We start from the raw sequence: 27,548 nt of genomic DNA on the forward strand, positions 1-27,548 counted from the left end.
TGGTGCGTGTGTGTTTTGTTTTTCTGATGTTGTTTGTGTCTGTGTACGTGTGTCCTGGCGGTTTATATCTTTGTCAAAATGGAGTTGGAGTTTTACCAAGTAACTAAAGTGAGTAATTTATCATGTAATTATTGTCAATATAACAAACCATGACACTGTTCAGAAGGAGGTAGTTTGCTACACATTGGCTAGGGAATGGCCAGCAAGATATTTACCACATCAGTATATATGTAAGCAATGGGAAGTTGTGAGATTGTTTACAGGAATAGCTCAAGGTTTTCAGCTTTCTTAAAACACCATGGTGTTTTTTATACCCTTCCAAGAATATTTGCAGCAGCTCTTTTCCAATCAGTGTCCTATGGTTAGCAATACTGACTTGAAATTTACACTCTGGCATCTATATCATGTGCTACCTTTGAAAGAGATTCTTGAACGAAATTACAATCTCAGTCATGAAATGATATCCATTTAGTTCATTTAACTAATATGAGGTGCGTTGCCAATTTTAGGCCTACATATTTCAAGTGTGGTGTACCCGACAGTTGAAGTAACAGTTTAATGAACGCCATTTGTTTGAAATGGGAAGGACATATTTAAAAGAACAACACATGTTGGTCAAAATTAATCGGGCTGTGACAGTATGGTTGATCAGGTCCCAATTCTCATTTTATACAAATTGTTTGGTGCTTGTGTATTCTCTATGGGGGCTATTGCGTACGTGCCTGGCTCAAAAAGTGACTTTGTCAAACCACACTATCTCTCGACATGATTCGGTCCCCAATTTCTGTGCCATTTGGTGGACTTATTAAGGTAGAATGTGCCTTGAATTCAGACAGATATTCAGACTCTAAAACTTGTACAATACTTTTTTGATCTTGTAGGGATGGGCTCATTTTGAAGCTTATGGAGTAAATAAAGTTTTCACTGGTTTAGTTTTGTGAAAATCGAAAGTCAATTTTTCTTCATAGAGTTAACACAGGGATAGCAGCCATTTTGAATTTCAAGTTTCAGTAAATTATGAGTCAATTGTTTCTCAAGTACCAGATTTTGTACTGTGATTCCTGATTTTCTTTATTTCGAAAGGGAATGGGCTACAATCTCGTTGCGGAAAGTGTGAACAAACGTTTAAGTCTTTCAGTTTCGAAGCGCCTTTAATCACGCCCATGATACACGAAAATTCATTGTATTTAGGGGACAGAGGAATTCAGCTCCATTTCGACTGTAGTATACATAATGCATACTAACTTGCCTTGGTTATACGTCATTGAAACATAGATGCGTGATGCCTCTTCAGATATTGTTTTGAATTTTTGCAGTTCAAAAACTTGTCAACAGTGTTAATGTTCAAACCACCCATTTCGGCAATTTATCGTGTTTAGAGAAAGTTCAAGTCACACTTTCGTCGTCTGATTTTTTGTACACTTTTCAACTTTCGTTCAGCGGATGTGAAAGGCGGTGTGTGTGTGTGGGGGGGGGGGGAGGGGGTGCGTTATGAAGTCGTGTTTCTTTCACTTTGCGCGCGCATTGATCATCGACGGCAGTGAGTTCTGTCACAACTTGCACGAGTGCGCCATCTCGCGACAACCCTGCATAATGTACCGGTACGAATGCAAGTAAACTGCGGTACAAATGTAATAATAAAGATGATATCATTATATAGCCACTGAAAATAATAGTAAATAAATATATCTCATATATCTTCTAATCTTGGGAGACATGTTCTTGATTTCCGTTATTCAGCCGCATGGCCAAATTGCATTTAAAAATATCACTATTTCAATCCTTTGCAACGGATTTGGTCGATTCTTAACAGATTTTGTACTCGATCGCAGCAGCCATATATGACTTGCAAGTTGACAATCATTTAGTTATTAAAATCAAAGTTGTACGTTCCTCGCCAATGTTCGAAAAACGTTCTGTGAGCAGTTTGACACTAGGTTGCTTTTGATTTCAAACTATCTTATCGAAAAAAGCAAAAAGATACAAGTACCAGGGGCTTTAAAAAAAGATGGTCACTCGAAGTTAGGCGATCTATCAACGCAAGGTCGAATTTCAGTGATACGATAAGTACAATTTCCGTTCATCCTAAAGGGAAACCGTCGTTGGAACTGCGCCTGTGCCTGTTTCTTGTTTACAAACAATGTATTTCGTGCACGATATCTAGATGCACTTCATCATAGCTGCAACATTTATATCATACGATGTAGATTATGACAGATATGTTTAAACTTTCATCAATCACCATCGTACCTAGGATACAGTGTTTACATTGGTCGTATGGGTCCCATACGACCTTTGAGTGGAGTTCTGACGACTGTATCCCTTTAATAATAGGGAAAATAGTTGTAACTTTCGATAATAGTATTGTTATTTTGTTCTATGTGTATTATCATAATCGTTCTATCAAATGCAACTACCAGTCTTGACGACACAACGCACTGTATACACAGTATGCGATGCAATTGTTGACAAATGAATTGTATGTAGTAACATTGGACATAACAGGCATACAGAAAGTACTGGCGAGTTGAGCACTAGACATTGAGATAAGATTTTGTAGACTTGGGTTATAAAAAATAAAATCATTTGTAATAGTTTCGCTTGTATCTCTCCTATTTCATCCAAACCTGTGTGGAATTTGGCAACCCAGGCCAGGTTTTCCTATAGCGATTGAACACGTTACCTTTGAGTCTGCGCAGTAGTGAGTTAATTTCTGCCTGATTCCGAGAGAAACTCCCCTGTATAGCGTTCACCCCACTCATTGCTTCACCCTACTCACGCGTTTCACATGAAAACAGAACACAAATCATCGCCTTCACCCTCCAAAACATTCACAAATCACAGACTTTAACCAAGTCTAATGACTTTGGGAAGAGGGAAAGAAACTATATTTTGAAAACAGAACAAAAGAATCGGAAAAGACATTAAAAGTTACAACTGATTGAACTTGAGAATCTTTGAAAGAATTTGATTTAATTACCGTTTTTCTCTCGCCAAAGTCAAGTTACATTCTTTACGTTATTCTGCGCCGCGAAGTCGAAAGACTTAAACTTGCGCAAGGAAACTTTCAAACATTGCCTTTCAAAATCAGGAATAAAAATCAGGGGTCACCGTGCAAAATTTGGCCCAAGGGAAACAAATCGCCAAATATTTACTGATAATTGAAATTCAAAAAATGGCCCGCCATCCCTGTGTTAACTCTAGGGGGAATTAAATTTCTACAAAGTAAGCCTTTGGTTACTTTATTTACTCTATGAACTTCAAAATGACCCCCCCCCCCAACAAGCGGTTGACCAAAATAGAACTATAAAAAGTTTGAAAGTCTTAACATCTTTCCCTATGACACATTATACCTTGCAGATTTTATGGACCCTCAAAAATCTAAACCTTTTCTTGTTGATCTACAGCAGGTTTGCACAGACTCATAGAACATTAAGTTTTCCCTACCTTTTTTTATCAAAATAGAAAATTCAATTTTGCCCTCAACATTGACAAACTAATAGCGTGCATTTGAATTCCCAATATGAAAACAACAAGTCATAAAATGGGGGCATTCACTTGTGTGAAAAAAAATCGAATCGAAGAGGCCGACCGTTAGAATGTCATTCTTGGAAAAAACAACTGTTCCGTTGTTTACTGTTTTTAAGTTTGCGTGCATTTATTGAACTTAAACCGTAGACAATTTGCTGTGTGATATTTCAGCTATGCAGGCAATTTCTGGCCCGTCTTGTGATGATGTGTTTATGTAAATAAAACAGATCGGTCTCTTTGGAATAATACAATACTTGTTTTTCGTCGAGACGACAAATTCCAGTCTACATTGCTGCATAAACGTATTGTCTTAATATGATTTTCTTTGGCGAGAGTTAAGGGATTTCCATCTTATAAATGTTTGTCAATTAGAAGTTCTCTTGTACAGTACAGCATGATCAAAGTAAAGTCATTTTTGCGCACCGTGGGCGGTAGTTCTGTGCCTTTTCAGCTGGGCTTCAATTAGGAATTTTGTGAAGCCATATTCCTTGAAATATCAAAACTCACACTGTAGGTATAATTCTTACGTTCTCTCGGTCAACATCACACCTTGGTCAAGTTTATCTCTTGTTTGTCAGCCCCGAGTCGGACATTCCGGTAAATGAACTCGCTTAAAGTGTTAATTGGGTCTACGTGATTCGGCATCTAAATTTCACGTACCGGCTTTTAGGCAACCGGTGACCATCCTGCGACAAAAACTACCCGCCATTAAGCCTATTGGTGTCATACCGCTTCTTACAATTGTTTAATTGTAATTAATTAGCTAGACAATTGGAAAAGGATTATGGGCTATCGGTGACATGTTAATACTATAAACACGAGATATCGTGTAGTAATCACGTTGATACTGCTTCAAAGCGCTTTAAAATTCCTTCGCCATGGCATACACTTAACCATTCTTTAATCACCCTAAGAATGTCTCGGCGATGCTGGTAATTTTTTGTCGCGCCGATTGTCGTTTTAATCGCAGAAATTGGATTGTTATTCGACCTAATTAGTCTCTTTAAGATACTAGAATATTGTTAATTATTAAGTATGTCTGACGAATTAACGCTCTCGACAAATTAAACGTTCGTGCATCTATAATTTATTACGTACTACGCAAAGTCCAATGGTTGCCTGGGTTCCCTGTGGAAGGACAGAGGAACTGCGTTCATTTCCGCGGAGTTTGGACATTTTTAACCGTTTTGTGTCAACATTTCTTGGGATCTTTGGACAAGAATTTCAAGTGGGTCATTATGTTTATCCGTCGCATTGAAATTCCAAATTGTTAAGTCGACACGTGGATTAACCCGGCAGTGTTTTGAAGTAGGTAAGACCAATTAGGTGTCAGCGAAAGCTGTGGGTGACATAATTAATGGCCACTGTGTTATTTCAATAGCTAGCTGGCACTACCCGACGTTTTAAGACACGTAAAAGGTCGGTGATTTTTCACAGTATTTCTGATTTTTCTGTCATTGCCATAGTGTGACCAATCATAAGTGTCAATTTGAAGTCAGGGTCATGAACTAAAGACTGCATGCAGCGACATCGTCTGAAAGCTTAGACGATTTCTTCTGTTGGCAACACCTGTCTACATAGGATTCTCCCAACCCGGAGTCTGAGACGGGTACGACAGTAGCGCCGTCCAAACGCCGCATAACAAGGACCACCATTTCAGGCTGAGGATAAAAGCAGAAAGGTGAGTTGATGAACAAGGCTGTCTTTTTCGAGATTGCATTTACAAATACAGAAAACGCATCACGGAAGGCATCAGTCGGTGAGAACACGGAGATAGTTGTAGGCCTACCGGCACAGCGACGTCACACTTGTAGAACAGAAACAAACCACCTGTTGATCATCTCCGTTCGATGAGATGTCGCGATGAAGAACAGCGACTATATCAGGGTGACGACACTGACAGATTACGATCCCCACTGAATAAAAACCGACAGTCGACGAAATTGATCAGTTGATCAGGGAAACAATAAAACTCTCGTATAGTTATATACAGGGTTGACGTGAAGATGGTTTCATTACATTTCAAATAATGTCGCGGGGTGGTCTGTAAGTGAGTGCGTGCATGATCACATGATAGAGGAGTAGAGGTTCCATCCACCTTTTGAAATGCCGGCTTCCTGTGACAGCAGGCGACAATTTTCGAAAAGCAGAGCTCTCAAGTATTAGTACCGATGTTTGAAAGCTTCTAATCATTAAATAGTATACGTACGTGTTAATACACGATAATTACTGACATTAGATAATTTTTCCACATGCGTCTACAATAAACCAAATTCCGAGCGATGCCGTACCAAGTTCTGACAGTACATTCCGACCCTACTCATCAGTGGACATGTATAACTCTTATAGTCAAATTATCAAGCATCTTCGCTGACTGAAGAGTGTTTATTTATTCAGGACCCTCCCTCCGATACTACGCCGACTTCAAGTTGTTGAGCCGTGCGGACCAGACGATCCTTGTCGTGTTGTTTTGCCACTTGTGTGAAGTTCAACTCAACCCTTGCACCAACACTTTCCATCTTGTAATGCTGTGTTATTATTTCTGAGAGTTTTCATTCAATTACACGGTTGTGTACCTGCAAACAGTGGGGAAAGACTTCTCCATCCATACGATTATGTGATATCTATTTTTTTGGCAAAGCCAGCCAGGGAGATTTAAAAATAATTTTAAAAATAATTTCTGCAAGAAAATTAATCAGATGGGACAATTGTCCCACAAACAGAAAAAAAATTGTAGGGACGTTTCAGGTTTCTCGTATCGACCCTGAAATCTAATCACGAGCGGTGTTCATCGTGTGTACGATCGTGTGTCAGAAATTACAGAAAAATTGGGACATTTCTCGAGAATGTGTTGAATTGCCGAAATGCGCTAATAATCACAATCATGGCCAAGTAGATGGGAGTTAATTGAAAGATAGCGCATATCGAGTTGAACTTGGCTTGAAACAGACAGCATGCGATGGAAAAATTATCGCCGATTGCTCAGGCGGATGTACGTCTTGTCATAATTATCAGTGACTTCAAGTTAAGATGTCAAAACAACCGGTGCGGTGGGCGGCCATCGAAAACACCCTTATGCAGCTGGCTCTCATATGATTCATTCTCACTGAAGACATACAACATCGTGTGCACCCAATCGAGGAAACCCGTTCTTTTAATACTAAGACTTTCTCGGATTGTATCTCGATGATTACTGCTTGGAAATTATCGTATACAACTGTCACGAGGAATAAATTTGTAAAAAAATCAGCGAGATACAGTTTTCATAAATGTGTCGGTACAGTTTGACGATAAGTGTATATGTAAAGTCTGAAAGTTTTCGTGACTCTGAGGAAAAGTACCAGAAAACCCAGACAGTGGGTGTAAGTCTTTTCATCGTCATGCATTGTGGTACAATCCAATCTTTCACTAACGGATCGTTGGATCAGAGCAATTGGAACCTGTGGGCGAGAGAGTATCTTGTGAGGGAAGGCATACAGCAGGATAGTCATGATCCCTGTCAGCAGACCAAATCTGTATCCCAACTAATTGTAATGATAATGATTCGCTAAAAGAAAGACCAAAATCGCAGATTAGTGCGAAAAGCGGAATTTGCCCTGAAACAAAATACGTCTAAACTGACCAAGACAGCCGAAAAGTCGATTAGAATTGCCCAATATTATTTCACTTCGTTTTTAAAAGGAGACGAGTGTTCTTTCACTGTATTGGCGACATGTTGAAGGTGAAAGCCACTTACAGAGTTTCGCCAGACGTCGGTCTGGCTAAAACGTTTCGTCTCGTGTTTTTTTAGTTTTCAATGGGTATACGAACGGGATTTTTTTGAAATCGACCTCCACAAAAAGTTGCATTTACACTATAAACAACGGAGATGTTATTCTTTCTTTGTGAATCTTCAGTAAGCAAAGATCTGTTTGTGTAAATAAGCCTTGGGCCAGGCCTTTCTTCAGGTTGGCCCTGTTTTTGCAGCGCACACAGAAAAGTTGTCGAAATCCCAGCATTTGTTTGCACGTGTCATAGTACTTTGCGTAACCAAAGTCCGCTCCTTGTCCCAAAATCCGAACCGCCGCTGCCTTCGGTGAATTCGCCCAAAAAGAGCCTGCACACGTGGATAAATTTTTCCAGTCGTACGGCTGGTTGCAAACGGTGAGCTACTTTGTGAGGTTTCACTGCCTACCCCATTAACTTATTTAATTGGCCACCTTACTGCACAGAAAGGGTGTAATTGAAAACGTAAAGATTGGGGAAGCGGCCCTCTTTGAAAGCCCATTGCGCATCAATAACAAGGGGAGTGAACAAACCAATTGAAAGACATGTTACACTTCAACGCTATTATCGTTTGGCGGCATTTCATTGGTTAATTATTGTAGTTCACTGGAACCCCTAGTTCTCTTCAAGTTCTAGTACCTCTATCAGCTTTGAAAGCAACGACGTGAAAATAATTCCACCAGTGTAAGAGTTACATTAATAATGCATATACTTTTACAATGATTTTGCCATGCTCAGGCGCGCTCGTCATTGTTATATCAGACATTATCAATGTTGTATTAGAGATACATCAATAATCTTGTGTCTAACGTTTCGTATTTTTTACTCACTTAGGGGAGACCGTCTCACTTATTATTTTTTTTCTTTTAAGCTTTCCAGAGTTATCCAGACAAAGTTGAGCCGTCCCGTTGGCGAGTGATTAAATTTTGTTACAACTTGTATCGGAATGGACGCATACCCCAACTACGGTTGTGAGGGGTCTTCGGGATTGAAACTACCGAGGCTGAACCCGAATCTACCGGAATGCCCGCGACTAATCAAGATCAAGACCGAGAAGGACAACGGTGGAGTGAGACCCGATCCGGAACCGTTGTCTTCGTCGGATGTATCTGAGACAGGTGAGGAAAACTAATTCATACTTCACGCTTTTAGAAGTCGCCAGAAGTCTGAACGATAACTCGTTCTTGTATTTCTGAGTTCGAAAATCCAATGCAATTTTACATGAGAAATCTTCGCGAAGTAGAACGACCGACAGTTTTTCGTAACTTAACAAAAACTTCTGGTGACAGTCGAAATTGGCGCGCATGGGTCGGAATTTTGTATGAATATCTACGTGGAAGTTAAGAGATAGGGACGCACAGTCAAGTTTAGCCCGACACACTTCATGATATAAAATGTTTAAGAAGCGGCGTAAAACTTATAGGCAAACCCCCCTAAAAACCACAAAGACGAATGGTTGTACGGGTTGAAAAGATGAGAGGGTACCGACTGGGAGCTAAACAAATGAACTGTCCCATTAGAAAGGAAACGTGTATCCGCAGATGGGAAAGAGGTAGACAGTCGAGGAAGAAAAAAGATTGCGGTCTCGTCGGTTGATGTGACAAAACTGATGATGTTATTGTTTGGACAATCTATTTGTGTCAATATATGTTTTTATCTTATAGGTCAGTAAAATATTGTTCGGTATCTTGAAAAGTGCTCGAAATATGAAAAAAATAATATTCAACTCCTCTTACGTGCAGGTAGAATAGATAGAGAAAGAAGAGCCACAACTTCTAGTCTCGTAACAGAAATATACCACGATAAAAAATGTATCAATCAACTACAAACCTTAATGTCAAGTTCAGTGCATTTATAGTTGACACTCGTTATCTCTACCATGTAACGTGATCAAGTGAAGTCACAAATGATTTCAAGAAAGTGTTTTTTCTGGGTAGAAGGAGACAAACTGCAAAAAAGAACGACCTGTCTAGTTCCTTGTACAACGTATGAAAGTCTCTAGGAAGACTCGGGAGTCTAGAAGACGAATAGTTTAACTGCTTGATTGATTGATCGATTGAATGATTGCTTCATGGTAAAATATGAAGATGACTGGGCGGGTCATCAGACAGGAGGGCGGGTGTCGTCTGACTAACTGTTTGATTGACTGATCGGTTGGTTGGTTGGCTGGTAGATACGCATTCTGGGTAATAAAACTTGACGATCGCTGGAATACTTAATGACAGGGTCTTACATGCACGAAAGGGGGTTGTGAGATACACTTACTTAGACAGCAGTATGAGAGAAATAGAGAATAACAGAGAGAGAGAGAGAGAGAGAGAGAGAGAGAGAGAGAGAGAGAGAGAGAGAGAAATGCGCTCTCATCCAACGCGTTTCACATGATGTCGATGGAACGAGTTAAATTGAAAGTTGGATCTGTATGATAAAATGATGAGAGGAATTGCTAAACAGTGTATTGAGTTGAATTTATGAGACAAAATTAAATGTTTACAGTGGTCTTCAAATACCAAAGTGAAACTTTCATACATTCCCTTGTGTTCGTATGGGGGGAAAGTTGAGTGCGAGTTCAATTTTGCCTTAGCTCGATAGCGTGATGTTCAAAGGTACTCAGGCCATGACTGCGGGTACTACAGCGTTTTGTAGGCGGTGATGGAGGACAGCGCCGATGCATGGTCAGTAACGTACAGAGAAAGAAGAACAAGCATCGACAGAATAACAGTTCGAGTTTTGTTCCACTAAAGAACCATTGTACATGATTTCAACAAAAAAAAACGACTGGTGTATTCCCACGCCGAGTTATTCCAATTAAATTGTATTCAAACAAAAAGCGATTCCAGGCAAGGGACTAAATTAATTGAACCAATCAGAGAACGCTGGCCTAGGACAACACCACTCTAATGTTTATTATTATATCAACCTCAACAGTTCCAACATTTCTTTATTGAGTTCGATTGTGGTGCAACGCGATTGAAAAGATATTCCCCATTAAGTACATCGATAGCTTTAAATAAGCTTAATGCCAAATACCAATATACAATCGTCGCGTTTCCACTCCGCCGCGCTTGCGCGAAATATTGACTCTGCTCATGCGCGTTGCCAGAGGGGGAAAAACTCATTCGATTAACGCCGTGTAAACCCTACATATGACTGGATCAATTATTAAAAGAATTTCTCTTTTATGTTTTCTCAATTAAATTTGGGAAGAAAGAGGCGGAGAATAACGTCTGACTATAACAAACAACTTTGAACCAATCGAATTAAAAATTGATACCATCCGAACGGGTCGTTATTGTTAATGAAATGTGGCTAAACCAACGCAAGTTAATATGCAGGCGTTCAACACTTGGCGACATTATTACCCAAGGAAATCCGACTACACGTCTGCAGGTTTTTTTATGAGTTTAGTCATACTGTGGGTATCAATCAGTCAATGTTAAGTAGATCTAGCCAGATCGTGTTAATAATAACCCTCCGGTTGCCTATTGAAAATTGGTAACATATGTTGCGCACCAAAAATCGTCAATTTAATGAGATATTGATGAAAATGCCTAACATTATGGCTAGTACTTGATCAATGATACACTGTCGTCATAAAGCACAAAATAGTCTTATTATTTTGGTTGGAATCCATCAGAATTTGATTAAAACTCCAAATTATGATAAATAAGTCATTCGTGGAAAGAGTCGGCGTGTCATAACGCCGCCGACACCAACGTTGTCGGCACGTCACCAAAATTCCCGCCTCGCTCCGTCGCTACCTACTATACTCGCCACAACGTAACGCAATCAACACCGACGTGTGCGAAACTCTCCCAGCGGCATCGCGTTCAATCTCCCAGCGGCATCGCATTCAATACTCGCCGAGTATAGACGACTTCACAACCAAACGGCCCATAAAAAGTCGTAACGTTGAGCTTTGGGTAAGTCGAAACTAAAATTTGTCACGAAAAGGGAAAAGTGGTTAAATACTCTTTGTATGCTTTAAGTTACCCGACAGTTTCGTCATCTTTCACTCATTTCTTGATCTGATTACACTGTATATGTAGCCAGACTGAAACGAACGATACATACATGCAGACTTATACCCTCTCCTCAGAGGTGTAAAGCTGGCATACGGGTCTATTGAACCACTTAAAATTTTAAAACTTGTTCATTTCTACGCAAAATAAATGAAGATACAAAATGAAAACACTATTTACGCTATCATCTTAATAATAATATCTTGAGGTTATGAAGGACGAGTCATCGTAATTTAGCCAAGGAAACTGCAAAAACGTAACATTTCTGACACATTGTTAGTTGTAATTTTCGACGTAGTTTCCACTATTCTTAATCTTCTTTGTAAAGCTTGATACAATTTCTTTCTCTTTTCCCAAAATCTTGTCAAAAAGCCTTTGTGTTCTGCATGTAAACACAGCCTGTATGTGTGTGATGTTCGATGGTATTGTTGACAACTGAATTGAAGCCAGGAATATAGTTCACGCGTCAAAAAATATTGCATATTCTACGCACAACGGGGCAATACTTCAATTTCAAAAGACCTCACTGGGAAGAAAATAATTTTATTTTTTAGAATGAATATATTATCAAAAGCGCATATGTCTGACGACTACCGTTCCGTTGTCGGGGATAAACTTTGCAAAAACGAAAGGACCGTTGCTGAAGTGATTTTGATATTTTAGTATTCCGTGTTCTACAGCTACTTTTGGCACGTTATGAAGTAGACGTACGTTCGTGGAGATTAACGAAAGCGTCTTATTTCTAAAAAAATTAGAAAAATCGAGATTTTCTGTCGTACTTTTTGTTATATGTCAAACAGTGATATTAAATCTCCTGGTGTCTCATTGTGTGATTCCGCGTGTCAGACGTTTTAATGCCCAGAACTGGATTAAATTTTTTCAATGAATTCAGGACGGGCATGTCGCGGGCCAAAGCGCGTATAGTGTGGGAAGTCAACCAAAAATAAATTTCCACGTTCCGGCCTTTGTCCTGGACACGCAGTTTTAATATTTCTATCAGCTGAAACAATGGAGAGGGCGTAAAACCGTTTGTCGTGCTTCGCAACCAATTGATCGAATTTTAATTGATTTCTTGGTAATTTTTTTTAGAATTCTATATTAGATGGACAGATCCATCCCTGAACCATACGTTCAGAGCTCTCAGCGCCATGTCAGCATAACTTATCACGGTAATTCCGTAGCACCGACCACTTCAATATGTTTTCTGAACAAACGCATAATTCCATAACCATATTAGTCAAGGTTTATTAAACACACTAGATTCGGATTTTGACAATATATATTTTTAATTTTATCAGGAGCCCTGCGATCGCAACAGCCGGCACATCATTTACATAAGCCCGGGCGATGATTGATTGGTTCGTGGTCTGTGCAGGCACAAATTTATTTCCTAATGATGAAATAAAACCGACATTAGCTTGATGAATTCTAACCCAACATTAGAATATTTTAAGATGTTATTGGTCAGTACTATGTTCGTTGTCTATTATTACGTTGTTGTAGCGCTGTATGCGATGTATTATTGCCAGCTGATAATTTGTTGAGACGATGTGTTGTACAGTAACACCACGTACCATAATCGTCAACTGGTTTGCAATTCATGAGCCACCAGCATCAGACAACATCACCAGAAATTACCAATGCCTGTAATCCCGTTTTGATACTATTACATTTTTCATTAACCAATCGTTGTTACGTCAGCACGGTAATTATTATCAAAACTATGATGTCGGGACTTGCAATTTGTGGTGACATCTGTCACGACTGATGATGGTGTTAAATTTTGTAATCGGCAATAATTGCTGTTTGGGAAATATTAGGTATCTTTTTTTTTTAGTATAAGACAATTTGTTCAAGGTGTTGTCTTAAGTTAGCGAAAATTATCACTCCCATTAATGATGAAACATTTTTTTCACTGTATACCGTGTCTGTATACCGTCCTTTATTATACATATATTATACATGTGTGCACAATTGTGTTCTGAATTCGCCCTATTTTTTATCGACAAATTTTATAAACTCTTTCTCGATGGAAGGGCAGTACTTTCATCAAAAAAGAGATAAGCTGGCCATCAAAAGTGAAATAACTCGCATTTATCTATGCGTTGTGGTGCTTGTCGTTAAAACTTGTTCGCTCCGCGTTCGTCTGCAAGGTTTATGTGCCAACTACAGACCATGGTCAAGTTTTGCAAGTGATTGGCGATAACAAAAACCGATCCAATTGTAAACACACGCCGAGAGCTTAGACAAAAAAAGATCCAGAAATAATTATAGACTTATTTTGTACGACGCTAACGAATCAGGAAGATAATACCACAAACTACCAACAAACAAAACAAAACCGCTGAAACAAAGACACTAGATACTGGAAAGTCTGGCGGGTTAAAAAGGAAAAAAACAATACATTGGTGAAGTTTGTATTGGTGTGTCAAATCGTATTGTACGAATGCACGGTGTCCAATTCCAACAGACAACAAAAACAAAACACAAACCTCCCAACACAGAACCACGACAACGTGTTAAGTCGAGTGCAATTCGGTTAGCTCAATACATCAGCAAGCGATTGCCGCCCACGAATGGCAAACTATCGGGCGTCGGACAGTTTGACGTCGGATTAAGAACGCACCAGCCGAACAGTCGCGGCCGTTGTTAATTCTGACACAGCCCTCGCTACCGAACGTTGACCGTAGGAACACACACGAGTCGAAACGTTAAATGTTAGTGACAGTTAAACAACGCTAGGAGCACCCATCCGGCACAACTAACGGGCGTTTTAACAGCGTGACATTGCTACGAAGCGACACCCGTCAACCAGCCCATGGAGAGCGAGTTAAACAGTTCCACTAACGATCACAATGGGTGTAGCCAGCTGACACAGTTAAGCCGTAATAGCGTCAGTACACAATGGGACAATTAACGCTGATTTATTAAAAAATAGCCGCGAATTAAAGGACGACTGGTTTTGTGTAAATTCTTTCTTCATCGATCACTACATTGTTGAATAAAAGGTGTTTGTAGCATTGTAGATAATTTACTTTATGCTGTAGATAAATTGTCAACCCATCGTTGAGCAGGTCGGTACACAATATTAGTTCTGCTTCGATAGAAATGTGTCGACAGGCTAAAGTCACAAATGATTGAATGAAAGATTCCATTTTCAAGTCAAAACTTGAAAGACACAGCTGTAAGGTACTATAAATCTAATATACTACATCTATGCTGAAAGCGATGCGATTCTTGGCGAGGATATTAAAATCAATTTGGGATTGTTTTTTGCCAGAGGGCAGCACTACAATCCTACAACTGAATTTGTTTATTTTTCGCGGCACATAAATCTAATTTATTACTGGCCCACACACTGGTAACTCGTCACATTCGATGACGAGGATTAGTGTGTTCATAAAGCCCGGGTTTTATTTTTGTTTCCAGCTCTCATATACGTTGCGTGCGCTCACACCAGGTGATGCAAAATTCACTTGTTGGTGTGTGCGTGTCGGACACATTAATTCGTAACGGGGTTTGTCCGTTTGGCCCAAAGCCACACCCTTCCCAGTGAACAGTGTAGCATTCAGTCGCTGCGCCCAACTCACCCGTGTCGCGTTCTCAGCGGGACAACTGTACGAATGGGGCCACCGTCTCATAACTTTCACTTACCGCTGTTACATGTAACACTTAACAGGCACAGCACGCTTCCAACGCACGTTTCCATTATGGAATATCCTTCCCAGTTGACGCTTATTTCTGTAAAAAACCTGACAAGCATTAACCGCGAGCAGTATGTCACGGTCTATCCAATCCTGTGTTGATTTTAAAGGCTTTCAGTTTAAACAGAGCACAGTTTTCGACTAAAGCTATAAAAGCAGTATTTTATACAAATATTAATTTACTGCTTATCAATGTGTAATTAACTTATTCACATACATTAAAAGGAAATCTATCGTGGCTACTTCAACCACGATTTTTTGTTTCTTGCTTTTATAAGTGGCATTTCTTTCGCCGACAGACAAAATTATTAATTGTTAAATTTTCGGTAACATTTTCAAAAGTACTAGTAAATTGCGCACCTTTAAGAAAACAAGTCGGGAGAAAACTTCTCATATCGTTGAAGAAGAAAGGTAAATGAAAACTCTAAAAGAATTATGAAAATAAAAAGTTTCACACACACACACACATACATATATAGATACATACATACATAGATACATACATACATACATACATACATACATACATACATATATATATATATATATATATATATATAATATATATATATATATATATATATATACTTGTTTAGTTCAAGATCAGCTGGAGTAGAGTGCTCAATACTAGAGTAGAGCTAAATTGTATATATATATATATATATATATATATATATATATATATATATATAATTATATTACTAGTGCTATAAAACCTAAAGCAAGAAACACATTTTTATCTTTGACTGATTGGTGTTCGGATAGACAGAGTGACCTTTGACCTCGAAAAGCCAAGAATAAGAGGTAGAGAATCTGACTTGGACATCACCTGGGTAAGGCATCGATCAATTAAAAAATACAACACAGGATGACAATAGCAGACAAATAGGATAAATTTGACCGTCATTCGTCATCGTTATCAGTGATGAATTCGGAGGGATTGGCGATTATTTTTGGTAGTAGCACACGTGTGAAGCTTATCGGGCGATGAACAATAGCGATATAACGTATGCTGACACGGGCTGTGTTGGCAGAAGAGCTGCGTGCGTTCTACGTGAAGTGACTGTCTACGTAGAGAAAACTCACACTTTGTACTCGACAGTCTCTGCTGCTGTTTGAGATTCGTACAAGGTACATTTTCATCGAATTCGCCATACGTGACTATGTCATAGGTGATGTGTTGGCTCCCTCTCTCCCTCATCCCTCCCTCCCTCCCTCTCTCTCTCTCTCTCTCTCTCTCTCTCTCTCTCTCTCTCTCTCTCTCTCTCTCTCCATCATTTTTACGGTCTTGCAAATGTATCTGGATTCTCAAATTCTCTATGCAATACCCTTTCGGAGTTTTTGTTTCACATGGATAGACCCATTTTTTCGTATCGGATAGGTCACAATGCATCACTCTGCCGTTCATTCAACCACCCTTGTATGGCTTCTCTATTGTTACGTTATTGACACAAACAAACCAACACCCCATTCTTTTTTTTTCCTATTTTTGTATTTATACTTTAGGTGCATATTCCAAAATGGAAGCTAAGCCGTCCAACGATAAAGGTATCGAGAACAAGAGACTGTACCGCGACTTTTCGGCCGACAGTTTGTTGAGAGCAACCCCGCCATTGCTGTACACATCGACGCTACGGAAAAGGGAAGGCAAGGAAATGGAGAGCGGACCGAAAGTATTCATCAAAACTGAGAAAACAAGCGGCAACGGTAATGAAGACGCGTACGGACTCTACAGTGAAGAGAAAAAATGTGAAAGTGTCTCCGAGCACGATGGTTTAACAGACGACTCGAAGAGCTTGAAAACTAGCACGTATGAAAATACAGAAGTCGGAGCTTCGGGGCAGATCGTCGACAGCGGTAACATTGACATAGACACTCAAGAAATAAAGGGCGAGAGAGAGGAGGCGGTGACGCCGTCATCGGAGACGAAAGGAGAAGAAACGAAAACGGGCTGTGACATGGACGGGGCCGAGGACGGGTTAAGTTTGTCTGGCGGAAGCGACAATGAAGAGTATTGTTGCAAGAGAAAACAACGACGATATCGTACAACATTCACCAGCTATCAACTAGACGAACTGGAGAGAGCGTTTCACAAAACGCATTACCCGGATGTCTTCACCAGGTATGCTGCGTAATTGAATGCAACTTGATGTGTATGTAGATTGGCAGGCACGATATGTTATTATCATTAGGCAGTAGGCAGCATGTGTCGTTACAGTGGTTTGAACTCTCTCTCTCTCTCGTACACGGAAATACGAGAGAAAGAGAGAGAGAGAGAGAGAGAGAGAGAGAGAGAGAGAGAGAGAGAGAGAGAGAGAGAGAGAGAGAGAGAGAGCGCGAGGGGAGGGAGGGAGGGAGGGGGGAATATCTGTCAGAGGAATTCTGTTGCTCTTGACAACAATTTCGTGTATGTTCGTGATAAATCTGTATTCTCTGACACAATGATCATTGTGAGGTTTAATGAAAACGACGATATTTTGATTTCTTCCAACCCCAAGTCATTATTCTTGAAAGAGTTGAGGCGATCAACATATTCTCTTAAACACTGCTGTCGTGGCTGTTGTCAAATTTGTTTCTCTATAAATCGGAATCCCCCGTAATGATGTCGGCGAACGTACAGTCATATTCAAGCCAGTCTCAGGTCAGCAGTCCCGTATCCCTGCTACTTTCGCCATTTACTGAGATCTGTTCATTTTTGCCCATAATTGGTTTGCCAACCGTCGAATTTCTCCGTACTCTTAGTGCGGGACTGTTTCTCTGAAATGTACGGACAGATTTTTGCACACGCAGACACGTAAAAAACCCGGAAAGCAGAAAATGTACGTGGAATATAAAGCTACCTTGCTCCCAACATCGACTACCTGCATGTGGGTACAAGTCAATATACAACCAAATACTTTGACTAGAATCTTTTAATAGTTATGATTAGGAGAAAGTGAAGATAAGAACGGATAATCGAATTTGAAGAACAAATCATAGTCTACTCGGGGGCTTTATCTCATCACAGATACTAAACATTCCTTAATTTGAAAGACCACATTTCTATACACCGTCCATCGCAAGAATCGCCGCCGGCTGAATGTGTTTAATTTCATCTGCAAAGCTTTGGAAATCAATTTTCTCGAATAAATTTGGCTTTGAGTTTTGGTTTCAGTTGTCCTTGATTTGATAATGATATGGTTAAGCGCAAGTTTATTAAATTAATTGGAGTTTGCCGATGGGGATTGATGGTAAACAGCGGTTGTCTTCGTCAGTTTATTTCAGTCTTGTTCGGCACTTTGGAAAATTTGCCGACGACAACACAGCCCCCGGCTCATGAAAAAGAATTCGCCTAAGAATGATATTGAAACAGGGGTAGATAGGGTAGGTTTGGTGATGATTTAGTCGATAAACATCGCAATCCTCTGTGAGGTTTCGGAATCTATCACGGGCTTCGATCAGAGGAACCCCCCTCCCCCGAGTAATATTACCTCTTTTACAGCATAGTTTATAGAAATGTGAAGAGATATATTATTATCAATTTCGGCTTTATGAGCTTGCATTCGTTCGCCGGGTTGTTCGTTTTTCTTTTGTTTGAGCTCACTCAAATTTACGGTGAATGCTGAGGACGAACCTGCAATTTACCAGACTACCCCTTCAGCAAGGCAGTGTATTTTGCTAATAAAACTCCAAGAATTGTGTTTTCGAGTTCGTTTGCATTATCAAATAAGGCGGCATCTCCAATCGGGAGCACCGTTCAGCATCGACGCGCGCATTGCATCAGGTCAATTTACCTCGTTGCAACAATCAGGCAATATTAAATCAACACTAATTATATCTATGAGTCAATAATCCATTCAAAGCCGTGGGTAAATGTTAATTTAATAATTCACTAAAACTATCTTCGTTTCTCTGAAATGAACACGGAAGTCGACATGGTTCGGATGCACCTGGTCTAACGTGTTTTTTGTGTTTGTCGCACATAAGCGAATTAGGCGGGAAAAATAAGAGACAATAATAGTCTGCAGGGATTTCCTGCTCATAAAATCACTCTATCTTTTATTTCATCAATAATGATGAAATGAATAGTTTTCTCATTAATAAGGCTTACTAGTTGAAACATCACTTTGTTAGTTACTTTCGGCTGTTGAAACTTGAATAAGTTGTGCATCGGGCTTCTGTTTGTACGGTGACGTCACATTGCCTTGTATCCAACCAAGGCATTATAATTCTCGAAAAATCTGACATGCAAGACTTAAGTGGCTCGTATACTGTCAGATTCAATTACGACAAAAGTCGACACAAGTTGAAATTTGACTGTACACAACTACTGGTAAAGTGTTCATAACACAAGTTTAAAAAGTGATTGTATACAGGGTTATGCACGTCGGCTATGTTGGTGCTGCAAAACAAATGACAGTGAAACAGTTTTGTAACGCCTCTCGATTTGGCGCTAAAAAGCTTATGTGTTCAGAGCGTTGTGGACAATATCTAATGTTGAATCTCAGACGGATTTAGTCACAATATTGAAGTCGAAACTCCGGTATTACTTACAAAAGGTATATATCTGACAATTACAGGGATTTTTGTCAGTGCCAGATCAAAAGATTTATTCCTAGGGGCAGGCGACTTTGTCGTTCCTTGTCGGCCGGGGAAATATTGTGCCGTTAATTTGGTTACCGTTTGGAAGTCAAGTTAAAAATAAACAAAACGTTTTCAAAGATTTGCATTAGATTTGCTTTGTTCACTGAAACACATGATTGTTTATTATATAAATGCATTTTCGTTTTATCCGCTCTAGTTTATCATTTTAGCAACTGTGTACAATTTTTTCATAAACTCATCATAAAACATCCTGAGACAGTGGATTAGGTCACATAGAATTTCCATGACCCCAGCGCAGACTACTCATTTACGCGACACACAGACAGTGTGCGGAGAGATCACATATGAAACGTGCTGCCGTTTGAGCATGAGTATTCTCGTCTGACTGGTAAAATAACAAAAATAAACAAATACAGAATTACGGATGTAAATATAATCATAAAACAAAGAATTAGTGCCAGATGTTACTAAGATACGAAGGGTACAGGGGACCATGTTTGACGTCTGTTATTTTTTTCAATTTCAACCTGACATATCGACAAGAAAAATCTTCTCGTCCCTGTTCTGACAAAAACAAGTCTGGACATTTGTCATCGTGCAAAATCATCAGTTTCATAAAAGCGATTTAGATAGCTGGGAATTGGACAGAACAATTCTCATCTTGCGAACAGCGAAATCGTCTTTGCGAGACTGTAGCCCGTTTTACACAACACGCACTGACAAATTGACTGCCTGGCGTTTTATAATATATCGTTTACATTCATAAGCCACCGATCCATCATTTGCGTCAGCTTGGCAAGTATTAAGTATATTATGGATACGAACACTGGTTCGCGGACAACAGAGGAGAAATAAAACACTATGTGGTATCAAATAACTCAATAAATACAACGGCCGGGAAGACAGGTAGATCTGAAAGGGCAACACGCGTTAATCTTGACATAAAAATAAAACACCGCTTTTTTCCAGCCCCGCTCTCCACACTTTGACCATAAATCATTACACTTAAAATTTCAGACCATTTTCGAAAATAGAATGTTGTCGACACCATCCGAGAAACCGATTTGCATTACTGGTAGGATTCATCCCCTTAAAAAACTTTTCAGTTTTTTATTGGGCTGTTGAAAAAAAACCAAGAAATCGTACTTAAAATCAACTGGCTTCTTACTCAATAACTAACTAAACTCCTTTTTTCCTCAACAGGGAAGAACTTGCCCTTCGTGTCGACTTGACCGAAGCTCGCGTGCAGGTAAGAGAAAGTGATTTTAATATTGAGTTGCATTTTTATCGTTATCAAACTCTGAATTATGCATACGACTAAATTAAAGTTGAGCTTAGCGAGGTGGTGTGCTTCGTTGCATAATGTGAGAGAACAAAACAAATGCAAAAGCAATCACTTGTTTGTATTAGTAGTATTAACTTGTCTTGTTTGCATGGCAATGAGCAAATTAACGAGTTAAACGGGTACACTTCTGGGATCGCATTGACAAGATAGCACCAGGAATCTGCAAGGAAAGCTCCATTCAAATTATCCTCTCTTTTTTCAAAACCGTAGATGTTCGAAAATGCCAAAGATATGCATATCCTGAAAGCGGAACAAGTACCTTTCTGTGTGTAAATTTGCAAGATAGAGTGAGATGTTTTCCCCTTTGAGATTGCTGTAAATGTTTCTGCGTGTAATTGAACAGACCTGAGCGATATGCTGATTTTTGTCTGGGGACCAAGACACCTGACTCGGTTGGCTTTGCTATTTTTCCGGGCAATTCACACGCAAGTGGAAAATTTGTTATCTTTACAACAATATCGTTTGTGAAGAGCGTATCGGATCAGTGAGCAAACAGTGGTCGCTTATTGTTCAGAGTCGAAGCCAATTTTCATTCTCTACATCAATTGCCTTTATTCTTCAAAGCTGATTTCGCGCCAAGCATGTAGCACAAACAAAAAAGACAAACCGACCAAACAACTAATAGGTCGGTGTAATCTCGACAGGGATGTTTTCTTTGGGGTTCTCTTAACCGATTGTCGGTAAATTACGATATCTGTCTGGTTGGCTATTTATTTTGTGTAATGCATGGTCTATGGTTAGTTCATCCGGGATAAAGGCTAGTCTGGAAGGAAAGAGCTAGCTCTCTTAAGCTTTGAAAAAAAATGCTGAGATTTCGATTGAAATGACTTCATCTGATTGCCTGGCCAAATAAGCAAATGCAAGTTAGTAGAGTTGTCGAACGAGTAACGATTTGTCGAACAATGTTGGTAGATAGTATTTGCACCATTGTTGCCAGAAGCAAGCTTTATAGTATTGAGTGTCTTCAGTTCTTGCCTCCTAGAAAATTCGACAGCAGAGTTTTATCCGAATTTCTTTATTAGTGGTAATTGTTCAAATTGTGAGAACGTTGAAATCGCAAGCTGTCCATAAATCTCGGAAGTATGCAGTATTTTGTTGACCGGTGTTTGTCAATCATCGGGTCACCATCACAACTGGGAGAGGCGACTGCACATGTTGAACTTTATCTGCAAATCGGATAGAAAGTTTGTAAATAGACGCCCAAGCAAGTGGGGATACAGCCATACACATGGCACTGACAGGCAATCATCGACAGTTAAACCTCCCTGCGGATTTCGAGAAGGGACCGACAGTTGCAGTCGCGAGGACTGGGATAGGAAGACAGGAGCGTGCACACAACCGAGACACTAACATAAAGTGCACAGTTTTAGGGAGTATGCAAGATCGCTTCAGTAAAATTTGACCACGTTTTTTCAAAAGTCGACGCGGGAGACTGTGACAAAAGTAAGCTTAGTTGGTAAAAATTGACGAAAGCGGTATTCTCCACAGAGATGGAGAAAGGGGACAATCATCTTCATGGAAAGTTCAATGAAATCAGCGTTCACAATGTGACTGATTGGACATAAAACAAAATGAGATTTTTCTGCCTTTCACTCTTGATGATTATGTCATATTTTTCTTATTCAAGCGGACTTCTTTAAAGCCATTCTTTCTTCTCGCATTCATTCACAGGTTTGGTTTCAGAATCGCAGAGCTAAGTGGAGAAAGCGAGAGAAAGTACATGGCCCGCAGGGAACGAACTCACTGCCATTACCGCAGACACCATCAATCCACGGACTCCATGGCTTCACCGATCATCCCTCCATCGCTCGCTTTGCACCGCGGGATGCTGTCCTTGGGATGACACATGCGCAGACACCAATGGCCAGCATGTTGTCGGGGGTTGTGAACAATTGCCACCTCCCAGGGGGACTACTTGCAAGCCAGTTGCCGGGCCCACTACCACTTTTACAGCGGTCTGCGAGTAGAGACACATTCTTCAGTTTCCATCCCGCCTTGAGGCCGCATTTCAACCCTTTCTTGGGCCAAAATTGCTTGCTTGATCAAGTAGCCAACCCACAGGAGAGGCGGTCCTCCAGCATAGCAACTCTACGCATGCGTGCGAAAGAATACACGGCCTTGTTGGAGCCTGGAAAACCCAGGACGGTGTGTTCCTGAACTGTGTACCTTGGCGAAAGGTTGAATGGTGCATTATTTGTGCAATAATGATGGTCTGAATATACCGCTGGCCCAGCGTGTGAGATTGAACTTACCAAGACAGAGTTCTTAATATTATAGAGCGTCAGTGTACAGTTTTCCTGAGTACCTGATCGCTCTCAGCTTACACGTACAACTGACATAAGGAACAAAACATTTCTGCTTCTGGTTTAAAAGACAAGTTTTGTCTAAAATTGTTTGATCATAATCATTTTTACTAACATACAGCATGACTGTCCAAGCGCCAATTTGAATTTAAATTCGACGCGTTTGTCTTGAGTGAAGGAACTCATTTTTGCGTTCAAAGGGAAGTGTGATACATTAATTAATTATGTATGCATCAAACATCATCACTATGCATAAAATCTCTACAAAGTATACGTAGACATACCTCTGTAGATATTTTCCAATAGATAGGAGGACAATTTAATAAATTATATGCACAGACCTGTTTATCGATATGCGCAATCTCCAAGAGCATTGTCATATTTTTGGACATTTTTTTCAGCCTACTAAAACAATAACCTCTCATTATGTATGATTAATAAGTTTATTGAATAAAGCAAGTTTAAGTTACAACTATGACATACCATTGTACTTCCTTGATTTTATACAAAAATGGGTTAATGTTGACACCTACAGCTCAGGAACAACTCACAACTTGCTATTTCTGCAGAGCAAAATGCTTCTGGGCGCAGGAAATTACACATGTACACAAGAAACTTTAACTATCGCATATTGTGTTATGTACAGGAAACAAACTTGATTCGCCATGCATGAAAATCTATCTTGGAGGTTGGTCTTTCCTGTTATTGTTTACCATACCATAGCAATCATGGCAACATCCAACTCTTTCTCAAATATTGAACAGAGTAGACGTAGAATAATATCAGTCAGCAACAACCTTGCTGGAACACAGGGCACAGCATCCATAGCTAGTTGAATGCGGTGTAAGAAATGCTGTAGAGAGTGCGGTACTGAACCGCAACGCTAGCCAAGCAAAGCCTTCGGAACATGTAGCTGCAGTAGAGTAGCTCTTGGTTTTTCCTGGGATTCATGGGTCGGACGACAAAACTAGTTTTGCCAGTTTTTTCCGGCCGACCCATAACACCAGGCAAAGCCGAGAGCTGATATACTGCCACTTATATAAGCATGCACTGAGCAACACGGTACAATAATCCATTTATCTGTCCCATGGTGCTTTTCGCGCCACAGTGGGAAACAAGGCAATTGTGGCTGACGATACATTCGTCGGCGATAGAAACACAAAGTACCTAACTGTTCAGTACAATGAACTGTATTACTTGACAATGTGATACAGTATGTGTGTACAACAACAAAAACATAATGTTTTGTTTCAAGTGCATATGCAGAGTTTTAAACGGCCGCAGCACTGCATTGTGGTATAACATGGAAAAGGTCCATACTGCTTGTATGTCGTGCGAAATCGTCAACGATTTGCCATAGTTTCATTGGTGGACTAGGGTCACATGACTGACAAATACTACTCGACGTGTAGGACGTTTCCAAACCCCTGAATATGTGTAATAATAATCACATCTTCAAATATTTGAATAACACGACCAAAAGCGTCAGCTTGAATTCATTATACCTCGTACAAGGACTATATACATTGGGATAATGTGGGTCAATTTAAACCCAATTCCCTGGAAGAAGTATCGAATTTACAAAGTTTCCACCGCACAAAATGAGCAGCAGACGTCGTATGTGGAGACCTCAAAAGTGTCCCTGACCTCAAAGGTGCCCCCATATTTTCAGTTGAACTTGATTTCCTTGCAGAAAAATTAAAATTTTATTCATTTCTTGAGGTCTTCACAGACGTATACCCGCTTTCCAGTGCTCTCCTGCGCGCAGTGACTCCACTGATATGAACACAGTCGCTTGGTGGGCTATTCAGCTCTGGGACTATTCGCCCCATAGACGAGTGTACAGAAGCGAGAAACACCCCGCTTGGTGGGCTATTCAGCTCTGGGACTATTCGCCCCATAGACGAGTGTACAGAAGCGAGAAACACCCCTCGCTTCTGTACACTCGTCTATGGGGCGAATAGTCCCAGAGCTGAATAGCCCACCAAGCGACTGTGATATGAACATAGCTCTTTCATCATTGTCCACACTACATGGTGTTCGGACCATTGAGCCAATAATTATGTTCATTCTAAATATTTTTTGAAAGAGCAGTCGACCTGACCATAGTATTTTATTGGCTTCTTAAAATGGTGCATATAAAGAGACAGTGCAACTGAACAGATTTGAGTGTTACCCAGTAAGCGAACGCGAATTGTTTGTTGTATGTCACGCTTGCATTTTCATGTTCCAGGGCAACAGTCTCTCGCAAGCAAAGCGGGCGAGGCGTAGCTGACAACGTTCATGTAGCCCTCCTCTCGCCTGAGCCTATAAATTAACTTTAATGATCAGCGCAGAGCCCGATATTCCAATTATTACACAAACAGACCAAATGAAATCCCACTTTATGTTTTTAGGTCGTATTTGCAAATAATCGGCGAATGTTAAAACTACAATACTTCTCTGCTAAAGAAAATGCGCTCAGCATCGGTATTGTACGAGAGTATAGGCACCACAAACTGCAATGCTGCTAGAACACCGGGCAGAGCTCGAACGCCGGTTGTTAGACTGCGAGTCGGGGACAGATATGCGACCTCTCAAATTTTTACAGGTCTTTTCTGATCTACTACTTGTTCCTTTTAAAGCTCTTGGAGTAAGAAAAAGTCTCACCCACCGTCTCAGTTTTTCTAAAATCGAAAATTTTGTTTTTCCCTATATAGTTAACACAGAGAAAACGGGCCATTCTGAATTTCAAATATCGGTAAATGTTAGGTAATCTGTTAATTTTGTGCCAAACTTAGGTCGGTGACCCCTGATTTTCACTCTTGATTTTGGTAAGAGAATGGTTGAAAGTTTCATCGAAGAAAGTTTGAGCAAAACATAGACCCTCGTTTTTTCGAGGGTCTATGAGCAAAATCTAAGTCTTTCACTTTCAAGGCGCATACTGCTTTTAGGTAGAACGTTTCAGTTCTGAGGCGCGAACTGTACCGCCTAAACACCAATGTTCTTACCGTCAGATATATCAACAACAACAGGATGCCGGAATACCATAGGGAACCCAGAAATTTGGTTGTTGTTGTTTTGTTGTTTGTATTGTTATTTATGTTCGTTAGTCGTGTTGTTGTTGTTGTTGTAGTTATTATTGTTGTTGTCGTTCTTGTTGTTGACCAATACACTTAAGTGTATGAAGAGTGTACGCTGGCAGAGAGTTGCATCTGGTCAAACAATGATAGTGCCCTGTAGCGTTTCTTATGACATCTACATTACGTTTGAAACATCATGAACACAATATTTATCTTCGTTGAATTTTATTGGTCAAAAACAGCAACACGACTAATAAACATAAATAACAATAAAAACAACAACAATCAGATTTCTGGGTTCCCTATGGGACCTGATCAATCCAGCAACATGCACCGTCAGAACAGCGGGCACACCATTCGAATACTTAAAACAAAAAAACAACAACCAATATTACATTATTTCCTACTAGAATTCCCACCCTTTGAACAGACCAACTCGCCAGCGATACAGTATCGAACAATGGAAGGTCTTTATATGGTCAAACTCTGCACAACCTGTCGATGCATGAGCAATATCTGATGATGATCCCCATTAATCCCCATTGCTGATCGAAAATAAAATGAGAACAACTAATGTCATTTCTCAATTAAACGTACAGGAATTAAAAACAAACACAGCACCAAATCCCCAGACACTTACAACATAGTTGTTCGTGCGACAACCTAGAACAGAGAGGTAACGGCGCTCGATATTAATGTCCAAACATTAATCAGACATACTTCACTAACATCGTTGCAATGGGTAATCCATTGGTATTTCGTATTCTGTTCTTTTGCATACAGCAATTTGAAACGCAGTGCAATGAAGCCTTTAAATGAGGCCAGAGTAGGTAAATTATTTGTTTTGCGCACACTCAAAATTCCGAAAGGTAGGCGAGTAAGTGCTTGAAAAACACAGCAAAAATTCAACATGTATCAACATGTCATTATTTTACAGTAACCTCATACAGCCTGCCGATTTCCTGTATCTATATGTTATAAAGAATATAATTTTACTTCACCACATGGTTCAATGATTGTAATATGACTGCTGTGAGGAAGTATTTTGCTACAGAGTATCGTCAACGAATGAAAATTCCACAAGAAAAGTTTACGTTTTTTCCCGGGGAACTCCGCAAACCTACGTCTGCGCAGATGCAGAAGAAAGGATTTACTTACTTATGGCCTGAGAATTTTGTGTTGTACTGAACACATAATTTTCACACTTTTTTATATTCGTATGGAACTTACTCATG

At 39.9% G+C, this 27,548-nt stretch overlaps 1 protein-coding gene across 5 annotated transcripts; it reads left to right on the forward strand.

The window, feature by feature from the left end:
- Window positions 1-4,687: 4,687 nt before the first annotated feature.
- On the forward strand, window positions 4,688-23,729 carry LOC139119241 (retinal homeobox protein Rx1-like). Of its 5 annotated transcripts, XM_070682932.1 has the most exons (6): window positions 4,688-4,843; window positions 4,998-5,212; window positions 8,168-8,414; window positions 16,526-17,141; window positions 20,807-20,852; window positions 22,620-23,729. In XM_070682932.1, exons 3-6 carry the CDS (start codon window positions 8,243-8,245, stop codon window positions 23,103-23,105), a joined length of 1,320 nt encoding a protein of 439 aa, XP_070539033.1. In that variant the 5' UTR covers window positions 4,688-4,843; window positions 4,998-5,212; window positions 8,168-8,242; the 3' UTR covers window positions 23,106-23,729. The 5 variants fall into 5 exon arrangements, with proteins under 5 accessions (XP_070539033.1, XP_070539034.1, XP_070539032.1 ...); XM_070682933.1 differs by lacking the exon at window positions 4,688-4,843 and having other exon boundaries at window positions 4,889-5,212; window positions 8,176-8,414; XM_070682931.1 differs by lacking the exon at window positions 4,688-4,843 and having other exon boundaries at window positions 4,907-5,212.
- Window positions 23,730-27,548: the final 3,819 nt, after the last annotated feature.

Source organism: Ptychodera flava, chromosome 19 (genome assembly GCF_041260155.1).
Source record: "Ptychodera flava strain L36383 chromosome 19, AS_Pfla_20210202, whole genome shotgun sequence".
Taxonomy (NCBI): domain Eukaryota; kingdom Metazoa; phylum Hemichordata; class Enteropneusta; family Ptychoderidae; genus Ptychodera; species Ptychodera flava.

Bases quoted from the DNA above. Each gene is read 5' to 3' on its own strand.
- LOC139119241 (XM_070682932.1), top strand. From the start codon at position 8,243: ATGGACGCATACCCCAACTACGGTTGTGAGGGGTCTTCGGGATTGAAA. The intron at 17,142-20,806 runs GTATGCTGCGTA...TTTCCTCAACAG, and splicing joins TACCCGGATGTCTTCACCAG to GGAAGAACTTGCCCTTCGTG. The intron at 20,853-22,619 runs GTAAGAGAAAGT...ATTCATTCACAG, and splicing joins TGACCGAAGCTCGCGTGCAG to GTTTGGTTTCAGAATCGCAG.